The following is a 13,599-nucleotide window of genomic DNA, read 5'->3' as shown; positions in this document are numbered from 1 at the left end:
TGCGGTGTCTTTTCTTTTTGCATACATTCTTTAAATTCCAATCTGTCTATATTTTACTTTTTTTTTGTGTGCGTTTCGATAAATCGCGTCGAGAACCTCGCTAGTAGCGTCATTATAGTTTTCGTTCTCACGCATCTGCTTTAAGGTGTCGCCTTCCCCGGAAGACACACCCACACAACACACAAGCGAAGGTTTCGACGGGAAAACGACTCTCGACGTGTTCCTTCTCATTTATCATTCTTATCCAAAGATTCGACTTTTCTTTCTTTAGCGAGATCCTATCCGAGAGTTTGAAATGAAATCGATGCAATGCAAAGTTTTTTTTTGTCGAAATATCTAAAAATATCCAAATATCCTCTATCAACAATCTTTCAATATAATTATACAAGCAAATTGAAAAATCAAACTATTCTATCCTTCTAAATTTGAAAAATTCGTATTAGCTCTTTAAAATAATTTATTTCTCCATAAAATGCATCTTACTGTAAAAAAAAAAATCATCGAGCAACTCCGAATTGCGATACATAAATATAAATAATTATTTTATCTCGATGTTGCAATATTATAAAGATAACGCATTACGCTTTAAAAAAATACAATTTCGTAACACCTCACAGTTGATTCCTCGCCTTTCGATGTTTTCAGCTAAGACCAGTAGTATACAGAAAAACATAAACTTGAAAGTAAAACTTGAATAGTAAGTAAAATATTATAGCCAAAGACATTTAAAATAATTTTTAACTCTGCGTAAGACATATACTTGTATGTATTCATTGAGCATTACGTCTAATTTTCATTTTCAAAATTTAAAAATATTTATTTTTTTCCTATTTCTAATATTTCTTTCATGTGCGCAGGTACTGACCTTACGGTCAGTCTTAACTCAATTGCTTTTTTGTTTACGTTTTTCTGTGTCAATAGATTGCGATAAACGATAGCAGGGAAGAGCTACTCACCTCGCGCGATCGCTGAAAAAGTCGACCTTGCTCTTCTTTTTCATAATGGCCTGCGGCTGATGAAGCGGGCTGACACTGGGTTCGCTGGTAGCCGGCGGCGAGCTGGACCCGGTGCTGGACGACAGAGATCCGGCACGACCGCGACCTGACTCGATCATCTGCGCCTCGCTGGTGCCGCGGCCGTTTGCGGCCACGACGTGGTTGCCATGATTGGGCGGGCCAGCCGACACGGCCAGGCTCGGTCGGGTGTTCTGACGGTTGCGCCGCTTCTTCTTCTTCGCCTCGTTCTCGTCGGCGCGATTACCAGGCACGTTGCCGAGGCCGGGTGGCATCCAGTCGAGGTCCTTCTTCAGGTGGCCGCGGCCGCAGCGGCAGCCGCACGCCTTGAAAGCGAGATCGTAGCCCTTCTTGGTCCAGAGATTCTGATGGCGTTGACGCTCGGACCAGCTGCGAGCGCGCCCGCAGCTCTTCAGGTACGTAAGTACCGTCTGCTCCCAGGCGTCGAAGCACTCGCGATGCATGAACTGACCGACCGGGCAATTGTCGTTGTTACAGGTAACCTTGACCGCGTCATGCAGGGCGTTGAGGCGGATGAGGCTGTCGCCACGCAGGCACTCGCCGGTCGGTGTGCAGCAGCGAGTTGTCTGGCTCGGGCCCAGAAGATTATCCATGGGATCGTTGGTGCCGACGCCACCACCGCCACCCCCGTTCTCCAGGAGGCCACCGCCACCGCCGCCACCGCCGTGGCCGCCGTTGGCGTGACGCCGCGGTGCCATGTAGATACCCTGGACTTGTATGTCAAGGTCGGATGTTCTCTTCCGCTAGTTCTCGGACGTCGTTTCCCAACGCTGATGACACCTCGCGATGGGCTCGAAGATCGTGGATAGTAGTGCGGTAGCGAACGCGCACTTGGTTATCCGGACTACGAAGATCACCGGCTGACTTTCTACTTCATTTCCGATCGACGCACCTCACGCGATAAGGACACGACGAGAAGACGTGGAGAGTCGAGCGACCGACCGGTTCCGCTCGACTCGGCGATATCGAAACGCCGCCTCGCCGAAGAGTCAAGGTCATTCGCGTGTCACAAGAGGATCGCCAGTCGCGCGATCGGCACACCGCGCGGAAACACCGCTCGGGATAACACGGCGTGACGTCCCTTAGCGTTCCTGTAGACGCGCTGGCGCATCGGAGTCAAGGTCAGCGTGCTAGACCACGACACGACCCGCCGCGGCAAGAACCAAGAGTCCTCGTGCGCGAATCCGAAAGGTGCACACTGCTACGGGCGTTCACGCAATCTCCGTCTTCCCGCGTCCTCTTCTCATTCGTACTACGTTCGTTCACCGCTGTACCGTTCGCCGAGTCGGAACACAGAGGCGCGATGTCGCTCCTGCGCGCGCGAGATCGCGAATGCGCGTCTCGCCCGCCCGGCTTCTCGAATGTCAGGGTCAACCGGCGCCGGTGTACGCGCCGCCCCGGCGTGCAACGCAATTTCCAATGGGGCGCGCGCGCGAGGGAAAGGGGAAAGAGAGAGAGAGAGAGAGAGAGAAAGATCGCGCGCGCGCGCGCGCGTCGCGTTTTACGATGAACCACCGCGACGATTTAAATCGACACACTTTAACGGTACGCGAGTGTGATACAGTCTGTGATGAAAGGGCCGCACAATGTAACGCTTATACATCGACACCGAGGCTGCTTTACTCCTACTCCTCCTCCCCCTCCTCTTCCTCGTTCTGCTGCTTCTCCTCCTCGTCCTCCTCCTTCCTTTCCGGGGTCGCCTTCTTTCTCTTTCTGCCTCTCCCGGGACGAAACGGACCAAGCCCTCACGGACGCACGAGAAACGCTCGCTCGCACGTAGGGTGTACCAGTCACTGAGAGAAGCCGGCGTCGACAGCGTGCCGGCTGCCGTGGCGCCGAACGCGGGCGAGCGCGAAAGTGAGGCCCCATTGGGTGAAAGCGAAAGCACCATGGTGGGGGTCACGGCTAGCGCGCCAATCGATGCGCGCCGTTGTCGCGTACCTCCGTCGGGCGCACGCTGCTGCTTGCCGCGCTACCACGATCGCTAATAGTCCCATCTCGCTCGCGCCCGCGACCTCGCTCCCTGCTACGCCCGCGTGCGCTCTCTCTCTCTCTCTCTTTCTCTCTCTCTCTCTCTCTGGTCGCGGTGTCTCTCCGTTCGTCGCGCGCGATCGCCGCCGGTACCTCGTTGCCTCTGTCTAGCTTGTTTCCTCGCCGCGTCTCGCTCCCTCCGAGCGCGCGACGCGCCGTTTTATTTTTCGAACCCGGCCGGCCGACCGGCCGGCCGGCTGGCCGCCCGAACGAACGAACGAACGAACGCAGCCCCGCGAATATAATTCGGGGCTGACTCGCGTGTATGCGTGCGTGTGTACACTTTCGCGATACCAGGCGGCCCGGTCGAATCGAGAAATCAGTCGTATGTACATTCCAGAGTAACGCCTGAAATCACGTTTCATATTCGTTTCATACCTGGAATCCCGCGCGCATTCCATTGAATCGATATAATGACAATCGCGAGATTACGTCTCACTCGTGACAAGATTCGTTGCATTCGATGTTATTAAACGTATTAAATAAAGTAATGCTCTAATAAAGCGAATATAAATATTACTGTATATTTCTAAATAAAATTATACCATAATAATAACCATAATAAATATTATATTAAATATATCTATGTCAAACGCATATAAACTTCGTTATTTTTTTTTAAGTTTAGGATATATTTATCTTAAAATTGCAATAAATTTTTTGAAATTAATCAATTGTGATTAAATAAATGCAGGATTGGAAAAATTAAACTTTTTAAAAGTAACTCATTACCGTTACTGCCAATGAGTCAAAAAATAACTAATCGTCGTTGCTAGTTATTCTGAAAAATAACTCGTTATCGTTATCGTTACTTACAAAGAAACGAGTTGTTAGTTTTTTATTATTTTTTTAAAAGATCAGATTAAATAAAAAATTAATTTTTCTCATATTTTTGTTAAACTATAAAAATAATAAAACTTTTTATTTTAAATTTGCAAGACTATAAAAAATTTAAGGAGATTTTAAGATACAGAATACAAATAAAAAATTGTGATTTTCATTAAATTCAATCAAATTAACATTTTTTTTTCTATCACCGATTCTCTGTTTACAAATTTTTAAAAGACGATATTTAAAATCTGTTCTTGTGATTGGTTTATGACACACTATTCTTAAAACGATCGTAAATATAACAACGAATTATGAACGTCGATCGAACATTGATTGAATTATGATCGTCGACTGAACATTGATGTGTAAAAATTATATCATAAATAGATTTAAAATATTAAAAAGTGATAAATGATAAAAGTAACCTCGTTATCATTATTGAAAAAATACAATAATTATCGTTTCAGTTAAAAATACAATCGTTATCGTTACAGTTATTAAAAAAAAATAAAAAAAAACGCCATTATCAGACTATTATCCTGAAAAAATAATTGTAACGGTAATAACGTTACAAGTAACGTTTTATTTTTCAACTTTGAAATGCTAACAATTTTATATGTAAATATGCACATTATAATAGAAAAAATATAATTTTTTATTTGTTTCTCGAAATACTTTAATATATTCTAACTAAATTTATAATTTTTTGCTAAATTTCTTCATCATTTTTTGGTGAATGAGCTTAAACTCGTTATACACGTTTCTCGTATCTTGTTCATATCCTTTTGACATTGGCTTACCTTTCTGTCTCGTTGCCGTGTATATCGCGCAAACAATACTCGCGTAAGAGCTTTAAAGCCCGAATAAAGTGAAAACGGAGCCGTGACGTGTGCAAAAGGCTCCAGACGTGACAACGCTTCATCCGCACGTAACCAACACACAGCTAGAATATGAAATTTGGTATTCCAGCGAGATTTCACAATGTTCTCGTGAAGGAAGCTTATTCCTCACGTTCTTAATGTAAAAGTACCTATTTTAACGTAATAAAGTATCTCGTGTTTTCCGAGAATAAAATTTCATATTTCTCTAAAAAAAAAATAAATAAATATACATATAACATTGATATACCGACGTAATAATTACCGTCTTATATTAAATTTGCAGTTGATCGTATTTCACATTATTTGTTACACCTTTTCATCTCATTTATAACAAACGTAGCCGAAACTTGTTTACACGCAAGCTTAAACGATCTCGTGTTCTTCGTGCCGAAAGAAGGAGGAACGGATGATTCATGACGAACACGTTAAAAAAAATACTTGTAATACTTTCCACTTAAGTGTCTGGAGGCTTTCTTTTCTCCGTTACGCATCTGCCGTTAAAGCCCATGGAACATACATCGTAAATTCGCGAAATACCGCGATCGTAGATATCTACATGAATTACGGTGCAAAAATGAAGAGCAGTTATGCTGAATACTGTTGAAAATTAGCCGGCGAGTTTTATGCGAAACGTCCTATAAAAAAAAGTCTCTTAGCGGCATTCTTTTATTCTTCGCGTTAAGAGTATAGATATGAATATTTGATTCTGCAATTATCAAACTCACGCCAATTTTCGTCCCGGTTATTTCGAATTACAAAGCAGCCCCAAATCTTGCAGGATTTCTCTCGCTCTCCAAATTTCTACGAGACTCGGATACGCAATTTCTGCGCTTGCGGTCATGATCAAGATATTTATGCGCAGAGAAATTTACGTCCAGGTAAGTCCCAACGAAGTCGTTTCGCACGTTTATCCCGACGAAATCGTTTCCATGGATCCTTGATTTATGCTAATTACATATTGCAGAGACTCATATAAGGCGATCGAAGCACAATTAACCAGATAGGCCAGATTTCTCGATGCAAATTCTAAGTTCAGGTCGCATTAAGAAACTCGTCTCTTCGGATATTATTTTCGATGTTCAAGAGAGAGAGAGAGAGAGAGAGAGAGAGAGAGAGAGAGAGAGAGAGAGAGAGAGAGAGAGAGAGAAAGAATCATTAATATTTTCATTCAAAACGGAAATATAGCTGTGTGTATATAGCTAAAGAAACAAGACACAAAAATAGAAATCAAATAAATAAGCATATGTATTGACAGAGTATAGCTGTATTCGTGATTTCGATATTATATCTGGTATTTGTCAAGAAATTTATATCTGCAAATATATGCTGTTAAAGCAATTTATCGATGATAAATCGATGGAGCGTTTGTCATTCCTCGATTTATTCTCGTGGATTCGTGTTATCGCAAGTGTCAGCGAAAGAATTGCACAAACAACGTTCTGATTTAATATGATTTAATGTTAAATGTTATGCTTATCGTGCATTTGACTTATCTCCATAAAAAAAAGCGTCATTAACAGCAGAGATTCATTTTTTCGGATGTTTATTGTTCTACATGGAGTATTCTTAATCGCACGCGAAGCGGACGTATCAAAGATTTTTTCTTCCGGTGACTGATATTTGCTGAGCTTGCTAACATTTTTATCAACGTTGAAATGGTTGCATGTCAGATAATGATTCGCGAAACCCGCGATTTTGCTTTTTATATTACTTATTTACTTATTTACTTTAAATAAGTATAATAAACAACATATATGCAGATTGGAAATAATAAGAACAGAAATTGATATCTGTGCGAGATATATTTTGATAAAAAATTGTTTCTACAGATAAATCGTACTTCTCGTTCTATCGCGTTTTGATACAATCGAATTTGATTTAATAATAAAATTGGCTAACAAATGTGTGACCTAAATGTGATATTTTATCACATTTTATTACGCGCGATTATTAGTGAAACTTTATATGATACTTGAATTTTTAAAATATTTTACTTGCAAATTGTCTATTTTTATTACTTCATTTTTTTATTACAAATATATCGTATAACCTTTCGTGTCCTCATTTGCATTTCCATTGACATTCCTTTCTATATTTATGTTGCTATAAAATAATTGAAGAGTCACACAAAGTTCATTCAAACACAACGCGAAACATCTCGTAAGAAGCATTCCCACGAGTTTCAACCGTCCGAAATATATTGTAAAGAGAGTCAGTTCTGTTTACTCCATTAAATCTCATGCGTCTTGAATTGAAACTACGCACCAAGCTGGCTTCAATGTGAAATCATATACGTATTAAATTACGTTACATAATATTATCGGCGATCGTAAAGCGTTAGGAAACTTGAGATCGCCCAATTCGCATGCGACGCTGATCCACAAATTGCGGATATTAAAATAACGCGTAAAAATCTCTTCCTAGTATTAAACCTAGTATTAACCACATGCATCTGACGAAGAGGTTTTATGCTTTCCTGATGCGTAACGTTACGAATGTCCTCGAAAGTGCTTTGGAACGATTGGAAAGAAAATCGATCTGTCACAAGAATATATTCATCTTATAAGTATTCTTTCGACAGTTAATATTTATATCCTTTTAACATATTAACGTTTTTAATAAACGATTAAATTTTATCATGACAGATCCAAATGAAATTCTATCGCGAATTTCGCGTTTGACGAATCTATTTGACCCATTATAGAGATTTTTCAGCTGTAAGCGTGAGCAAACAATCGGGATCGGAAATGAATGAATCGGTTGGATACGACGACGTGTATTCGGAGCGTGTATTCCGCGCGAATCCCTCCTGCGATAAATACCCAGGTATGGCGATAAATAAGAACGCCCGTAGTAGATGCCCGTATATCACACTCGAGCACATTGTACGTGATGTCAGAGAGACGAATTTGATTCGCCGACGCGGTGGAGCTCCGCCATTTGTATCGGCTCGTGTAAATATTGTACAAGAGCTGAGTGAGAGCCGAGCGAGCCGCCGCCGTGGTGTTCGAGAGCGACGGGAATTCAGGTCAGTCGGTTCCCGAATTTTGCCGATGGTTAGGCACGAGGGAACCGACCGTACGAAGCTGCCTACAGGGTACAACTGAGAAAGGATAATCCACCGTTCTCGAGAGGGCTCCCTATGAAAAAGCTGTTTTGATCGGTTCGGGTTTCTAGGACGGTGACCGTGAATGAGGCTTTAAGCCAGCACATACGACGCTCCGCGTCATGGGGAAGAGCGGAACCAGAGAGGGCGAGGTGCAGGCAGACGAGTTTTCGGATATATAAAGACGAGTCCGGATGTACAAAGAACCAGATGTGTCACTGAAAAGAATCACGTAGCCCGGCCCCGTTCGCGCATTAAGAAGTACCCGGGGCGCGCTATTAAAAATCCGCCCTTCGAGAGTGAATTGGAAAAAGTGGGACGCTCGCGAGAAAAAAATCGAGACAATTCCGCGAAAGAAAATTGCTTAGCTCTTTTAATCGTCGGTCTCTTCGCGACCGCGGGAGATTTTATTATTTGCACGATTGCATTCGCATGACACGATACCTCGCATTTTCTATATCGCCGTGTCGCAAACTCGAGCGATAAAACACGATTGCAATGTTTGTACTTCGGTCTCGTTGCAACCGATAAATGTTGCTAGTCGTAGACGATGCGCGGGAAACTAGAATAGACATATGGGATATAATATATCCTAAATGTCGTGACATATCGCAATTAGGCGAGTGCGCATATTGTTTGCCATGTTTGGCAAACGGAAATTCACGACATTCACGTGCGCGATAATCTCGGTCACAGACTTCAAAAGGCTTTAAAATTCTCACGAGCGTCAAAATTAGACGGAGAAGATGGAAGAAGAACGGAGCCCGGTTCCTATTATCGAATTCACGGTATTGCATTAACATTTATTCTCATCAGAAACGCAATAAAGCGCGTAATCCAAGTCGTCATTGTTACGCCGCCGGTGCCGCGCGGCATTCATTTTTTACCCCCGGGCGGTACACGCTCGTCCTTAGAGCGCGGAGGGAGTTTTCCTGGAAGCCTGGCTTGTGCAGCTACGCGCGATAGAACGAACGGCGTTTGGTCGACGGGGTTGCTGGCTCGCAGAGGAGGGTGGAAGAGCGGCGCGCCCGGTTAGATGTTGGGGTTTGAAGGTTAGGGGCACCGGGTTGATCGGGTTGATGGGGCTCCGGAGAGAGAGCGGGGGTGTAGGTCTAGGTTCAGGGGCGGCATTGCCCCGGGTGGGCGTGCACTTTCGGTTTCAGGCTGCGCATGCCCGCTGCACTCGCAGGCCAGCAGGGTCTCTACCCCTCGGCCGCCAGGCACCGGCGTCAGGGGTCGCGTATGCGCCCCCCTCGTGAAGTTTCTACCCCGCGTAAAATCCACCACCACTACCCCCGTTTCTACTGCCGGCGGCAGCGAGCTTCACCACCACCACCATCATTCGTCGATCACCACCGCTGTTTCCCGGGCCACCATCGCGTTTCGACGTTTCGGCGTGTCCCCGGCTACGTTTGCACGAGAGCCGGGATTGGAAATTACAGGGTGCGTCACTCGCGGGAGAATCCAACGCGGGAAGACCCATCCTTCCCGACGTCGCGGGTTGCTTTGACCCTAAAACTCACCGTGTCTCCATGCGAACGTTCTACTTTCCGCGCTCGACGAACGGACGAGCCCCTTGAAAACCGCCTGCCCTGCTATCCCACCCTCAGATTCGTTCTACGATCGATACCTGTTATCCACTCCATACCTAAATAAGACGTCATAATTGTGCCCGTGATGTAACTGTGATGCGTCATGATGTATCTACATCGAATGGTCTTTAAACATGCCGGTCGATAGCCACGCCCTCTGAAAATAAGGCGACATAATTCTTCGAATATCTCCCTCGGCCATCTTTAAAGAGTTTTGGCTTATAAAATGGCCAGGGGTCTCGATAACGGGGAGCAATGTGAAAAGTAATTCAATTGATTTTGTTACTAAGCATCATGCCATATTTACTAAATCGTCGTTCATATTTCTGAAATCCATGTCTATTTGACTTTTAGATTCTGAAAGTTCAACTTCTAATACGAAGCCCGAATTAAGTAGGTGACGATAATGGACATACGCCAGGTACAACGTTGCTATTTCCTTTGACAAGGAAAACGGCTTAGCCAACGTATTTTTATACTCTGACAATTCCTCTTAAGGCGCATCAAGTTGTACTCCGATATGTGTCACAGTGACAAAGATTGTCGAGCAAACTGCGAAAATGCTTGCTTCCGCGAAGTATTACCAGCTTAATGGGGAGTTAGCGGTTTGTAGAATTATATAAATGGCACGCGCGAAAGCTCACGTACGTTGCTTTATTGCAAAACAAGTTTAATTATCTTTTCATGAATAAATAGACAGCATCAAGATTCCACGAAGAAATATACTTTATACTGATAATCGCAGCACAATTTACATCTAATCTGTATAACTGTCCGCGGAATTATTTGCGTTAACGTTCTTAATGTTCACAAGAAGACGCATCATATCGATAAGCCGCGGTATAAACATAATATGCGTAACTATATAAATAAATTAAGTCAAAATACATTAAGTACATTAAATTTAACACACTACTAGATAAAAAGGGAAGAAGAGAGACAGGGGGCACATTCCCATTTGAATTAGACAGATAAAAAAAAAGATATGTCTAATTTATACGTAGCGATCAGAATCATAATGTTTATCGTAGATATCATCGCGCATTTTGTGCAATCGGCGATCTATCGACGAGGAGGTGGTGTACAAGCAACGTTCTCGCCGCGATGCAAAAATAGAATTTTCTTAAGCGTCTATCTATATGAAGCCGAGTGCGTCGACTTGTTCGCGGTAAAGTTGGTTTACGGCCGTCGCTGGCTGGGCTAAGCTATTCATAGCATACCGACATGCAATTGCATAAAGCCAGTGGAAACGTTGACCCTAAAGTATTACGTAACTTGCGTCTAGTGCCAGCTATCAACGAAACGATAAGGCCGTGGCTCCGATAGTCGGTGCATATCTATGAGAACGTTTGCGCACAGATCGTCGTATTATTCGCAATCATCCCCTTCACGTCTTATCTGCCGGCAAACCGTCCACCGATTTTCAAAATAGACATTTAGCCTGTGGAAGTTACCGCGAATAGACCTCGGTCGCGGTATGCCACATGGGAAAATGGTGCAGTTTCCGGGAAAATCCTAACGAGATAACAGTGATACCAATAATTCGTAATTGCAAAGATCGCTTCCATTGATTAAATGTCAGAAATTTAATATTAAAAGTTACGAATTACGGGGGTGATAAATAGTACTTGATAAGAGATCGTATAAATGGATTAGGGAATTCAAGATTTAGGTCTCTCTCTCTCTCTCTCTCTCTCTCTCTCTCTCTCTCTCTCTCTCTCTCTCTCTCTTATTATCTTCGATATCTTTTGTATGCCTTCTATAATCTAGCGATTATAATCTTTGCAGCTAATCTTTTCAAATACAAGTGACATCAACCGATATGACTACATAAAGTATAAAATTTCTTTCAAAACAATATATCCGTGCAAAAAGAGAAAAAGCTTTGAAACGATATTATTTTTTAATCTACTTGCATATCTCTCAAAATTATTTAAATTTAAATGATAGCATAATACCATTCTTTCGCCGAGGGAACAATTACAAATGTCATATTTACTTGATTTGAGTTTTATATTGACCGCAAGAGAAAGGAAAGAAACCCATAGTTTGTAACAAATGTTATCTATGTATAAGAAGATAGTTTTACGTCACTCGGCTTATTCCTATTTGCGCGAATATTAACCTAGAAAAAATTATCAGTTACGCAAGTTCGTATCGTAATGAGCATAAGCGAATGCATTATAATTTTTCATTCGCGCTGTCATTCCCAGAGGTATTGGGCGTGTTGCGTGGTAACTGAGCAAACGTTATTGCGGGTTTGTCTAGTTGTAGGATAATTTCGTTTGCGCTTAACAGCGTGTTACGCGAAGTTAGACGGATGAACCTCGATGAGCGAATTTGCCTCACGAGCGCAGTTTCCGACCTAAAGCCCTTCGCCGTTGGTTCAACGCCTCCGGCGTGTTCGTCAGTGAGGCGAAACTGGGTTAGGGCGGCAAAACTCTACGAGATGAATCGAGATCGTTGCGATGGCACGCTCGAAGAGTTTATTCTATCGTCGTCACCGTGCGCTCGGAAGCCGCTCAAATAAAAGATACATGTCCGATTTCTGAGACCCTTTTGTGCCGCGCATCTGCGAGATCACGCGACGTCTCTTCGCCATTCACGCGTCGAAAAACGCGCGGGGGATAAGTGAATTGGAACGCGCGTCGCACTTCAATGAACTAAATCCCCTTTCCTTAAACCTGATTTGACGTAAGGATTATCAGTTGTGACGATTTCTCGCCGAGTACAATGCACTCCGCTATGCTGAGGAGGACAAACCGTCCCGCGTTTGTCTCGTAGCACGTGCGAAAACATTTGCGGGTCGCCATCTTTAAATGATTCACGTTGCTTTGAAAATGCACTACGACACAGAGGTGTAATTTATCAGCATGAAACATCCACTGATGTATTCTGCAAAGTGTAAACTAAAAGTTACTTGACTCTAGATGATAACATCGTGTGGATAAAGCGATTCAATATTACTCATTCTTATTCTCGTCGTTAAATAAAAAAAAAAAAAAAAAAATTAACTTTAGGTTTTCGATTATTATCATTGAGTCTCTTTATATTTCTACATCTTCAAAACATAACATATGAATGAAAGGTCTAGTTATCTCTTTAGAGAGCGAATGAATGCTCAATTAGTTTCCTCTTTAATTACTCGACTGACACCGATAATTTGACGGAAGTAGTTACCAGTTTTTGATGTAGCTGTCAAATGATATCAACGGCATTTATCGAACACCTCCGCGATACAACTGTACAACAACACGCCACAATCGCGTTGTACACGCGTTAAAGGCGCGGCGATGATTCGCGCTCGCCGCGTCGCGCCAACACGAAGAAAACGGCTCACGCTTTAATTACAAAGCGAACGGATTTATGTACGCTAATGTCCGCGTATCCCGCCGTGACGCGGATTTAATTACAGCTGCGGCTCCCGCGGCGTACCATTAATTAAGAAATTCGCTTATCGGCCGATTTAATCGCACCGAGCACGACTTGCGATATTTCGGATTTTCTGACGGTCGTTATATCATCGTAACATACAAAACTATACGCATATATATATTATATAACGCATGTATGTATAAACTGTATATAAATATATAATGAATATATATATAAAGAAAAGAATATATATAGAATATATTTAAAGAATAAAGAATATATATAAAGAAAATTGCCGATATTAATATAAATCTCCTAAAGAGATTCTCTAATTTCTTAAAAATTGAACTAAATTACACTTTATTGATACTGATAAAAGTATAATCTACTTAGATAATTAAAGAAAATCCATAATTCATATACTTGTAATTTATTTTTATATAAATCGGTTAAAAATAATTTCCTTGCAAAATGCAAAAATAAAATTTTTATGAATTTTTTTGCAAACTACGCCGTTTAAATAATAATAACGAGTATATTATTGATAATATTACACCAAGTTTTGCAAGTTTGTAATTTCCTATTTGTAGGAAAAATAATAGAACCGACCGGGACTTGAATTCAGAATCTCTTATTAGATTCGTGATGTCTAATCACAAAACCACGACGATTCTTGTGATACTTATTCTCTTTCTTAAAGGAATGCTGAACTCGTTTGTATTGTCGACAGAATGTGATAATTTTTGTAT

General features: G+C 42.3%; 1 protein-coding gene across 1 annotated transcript in view; it reads right to left on the bottom strand.

The window, feature by feature from the left end:
* Nucleotides 1-3,186, bottom strand: part of LOC105427907 (headcase protein) — a 166,327-nt gene extending 163,141 nt beyond the window's left edge. Inside the window, exon 1 of the mRNA XM_089082573.1 lies at nucleotides 957-3,186. Coding sequence (XP_088938699.1) covers nucleotides 957-1,732 — 776 coding nt within the window. The 5' untranslated portion in view covers nucleotides 1,733-3,186. The remainder of the gene's footprint in view (nucleotides 1-956) is intronic.
* Nucleotides 3,187-13,599: the final 10,413 nt, after the last annotated feature.

The sequence above is a fragment of the Pogonomyrmex barbatus genome, unplaced genomic scaffold (genome assembly GCF_055798465.1).
Source record: "Pogonomyrmex barbatus isolate J1 unplaced genomic scaffold, ASM5579846v1 scaffold6, whole genome shotgun sequence".
Lineage (NCBI taxonomy): Eukaryota > Metazoa > Arthropoda > Insecta > Hymenoptera > Formicidae > Pogonomyrmex > Pogonomyrmex barbatus.
This window is presented reverse-complemented; position numbering and strand designations above follow the sequence as displayed.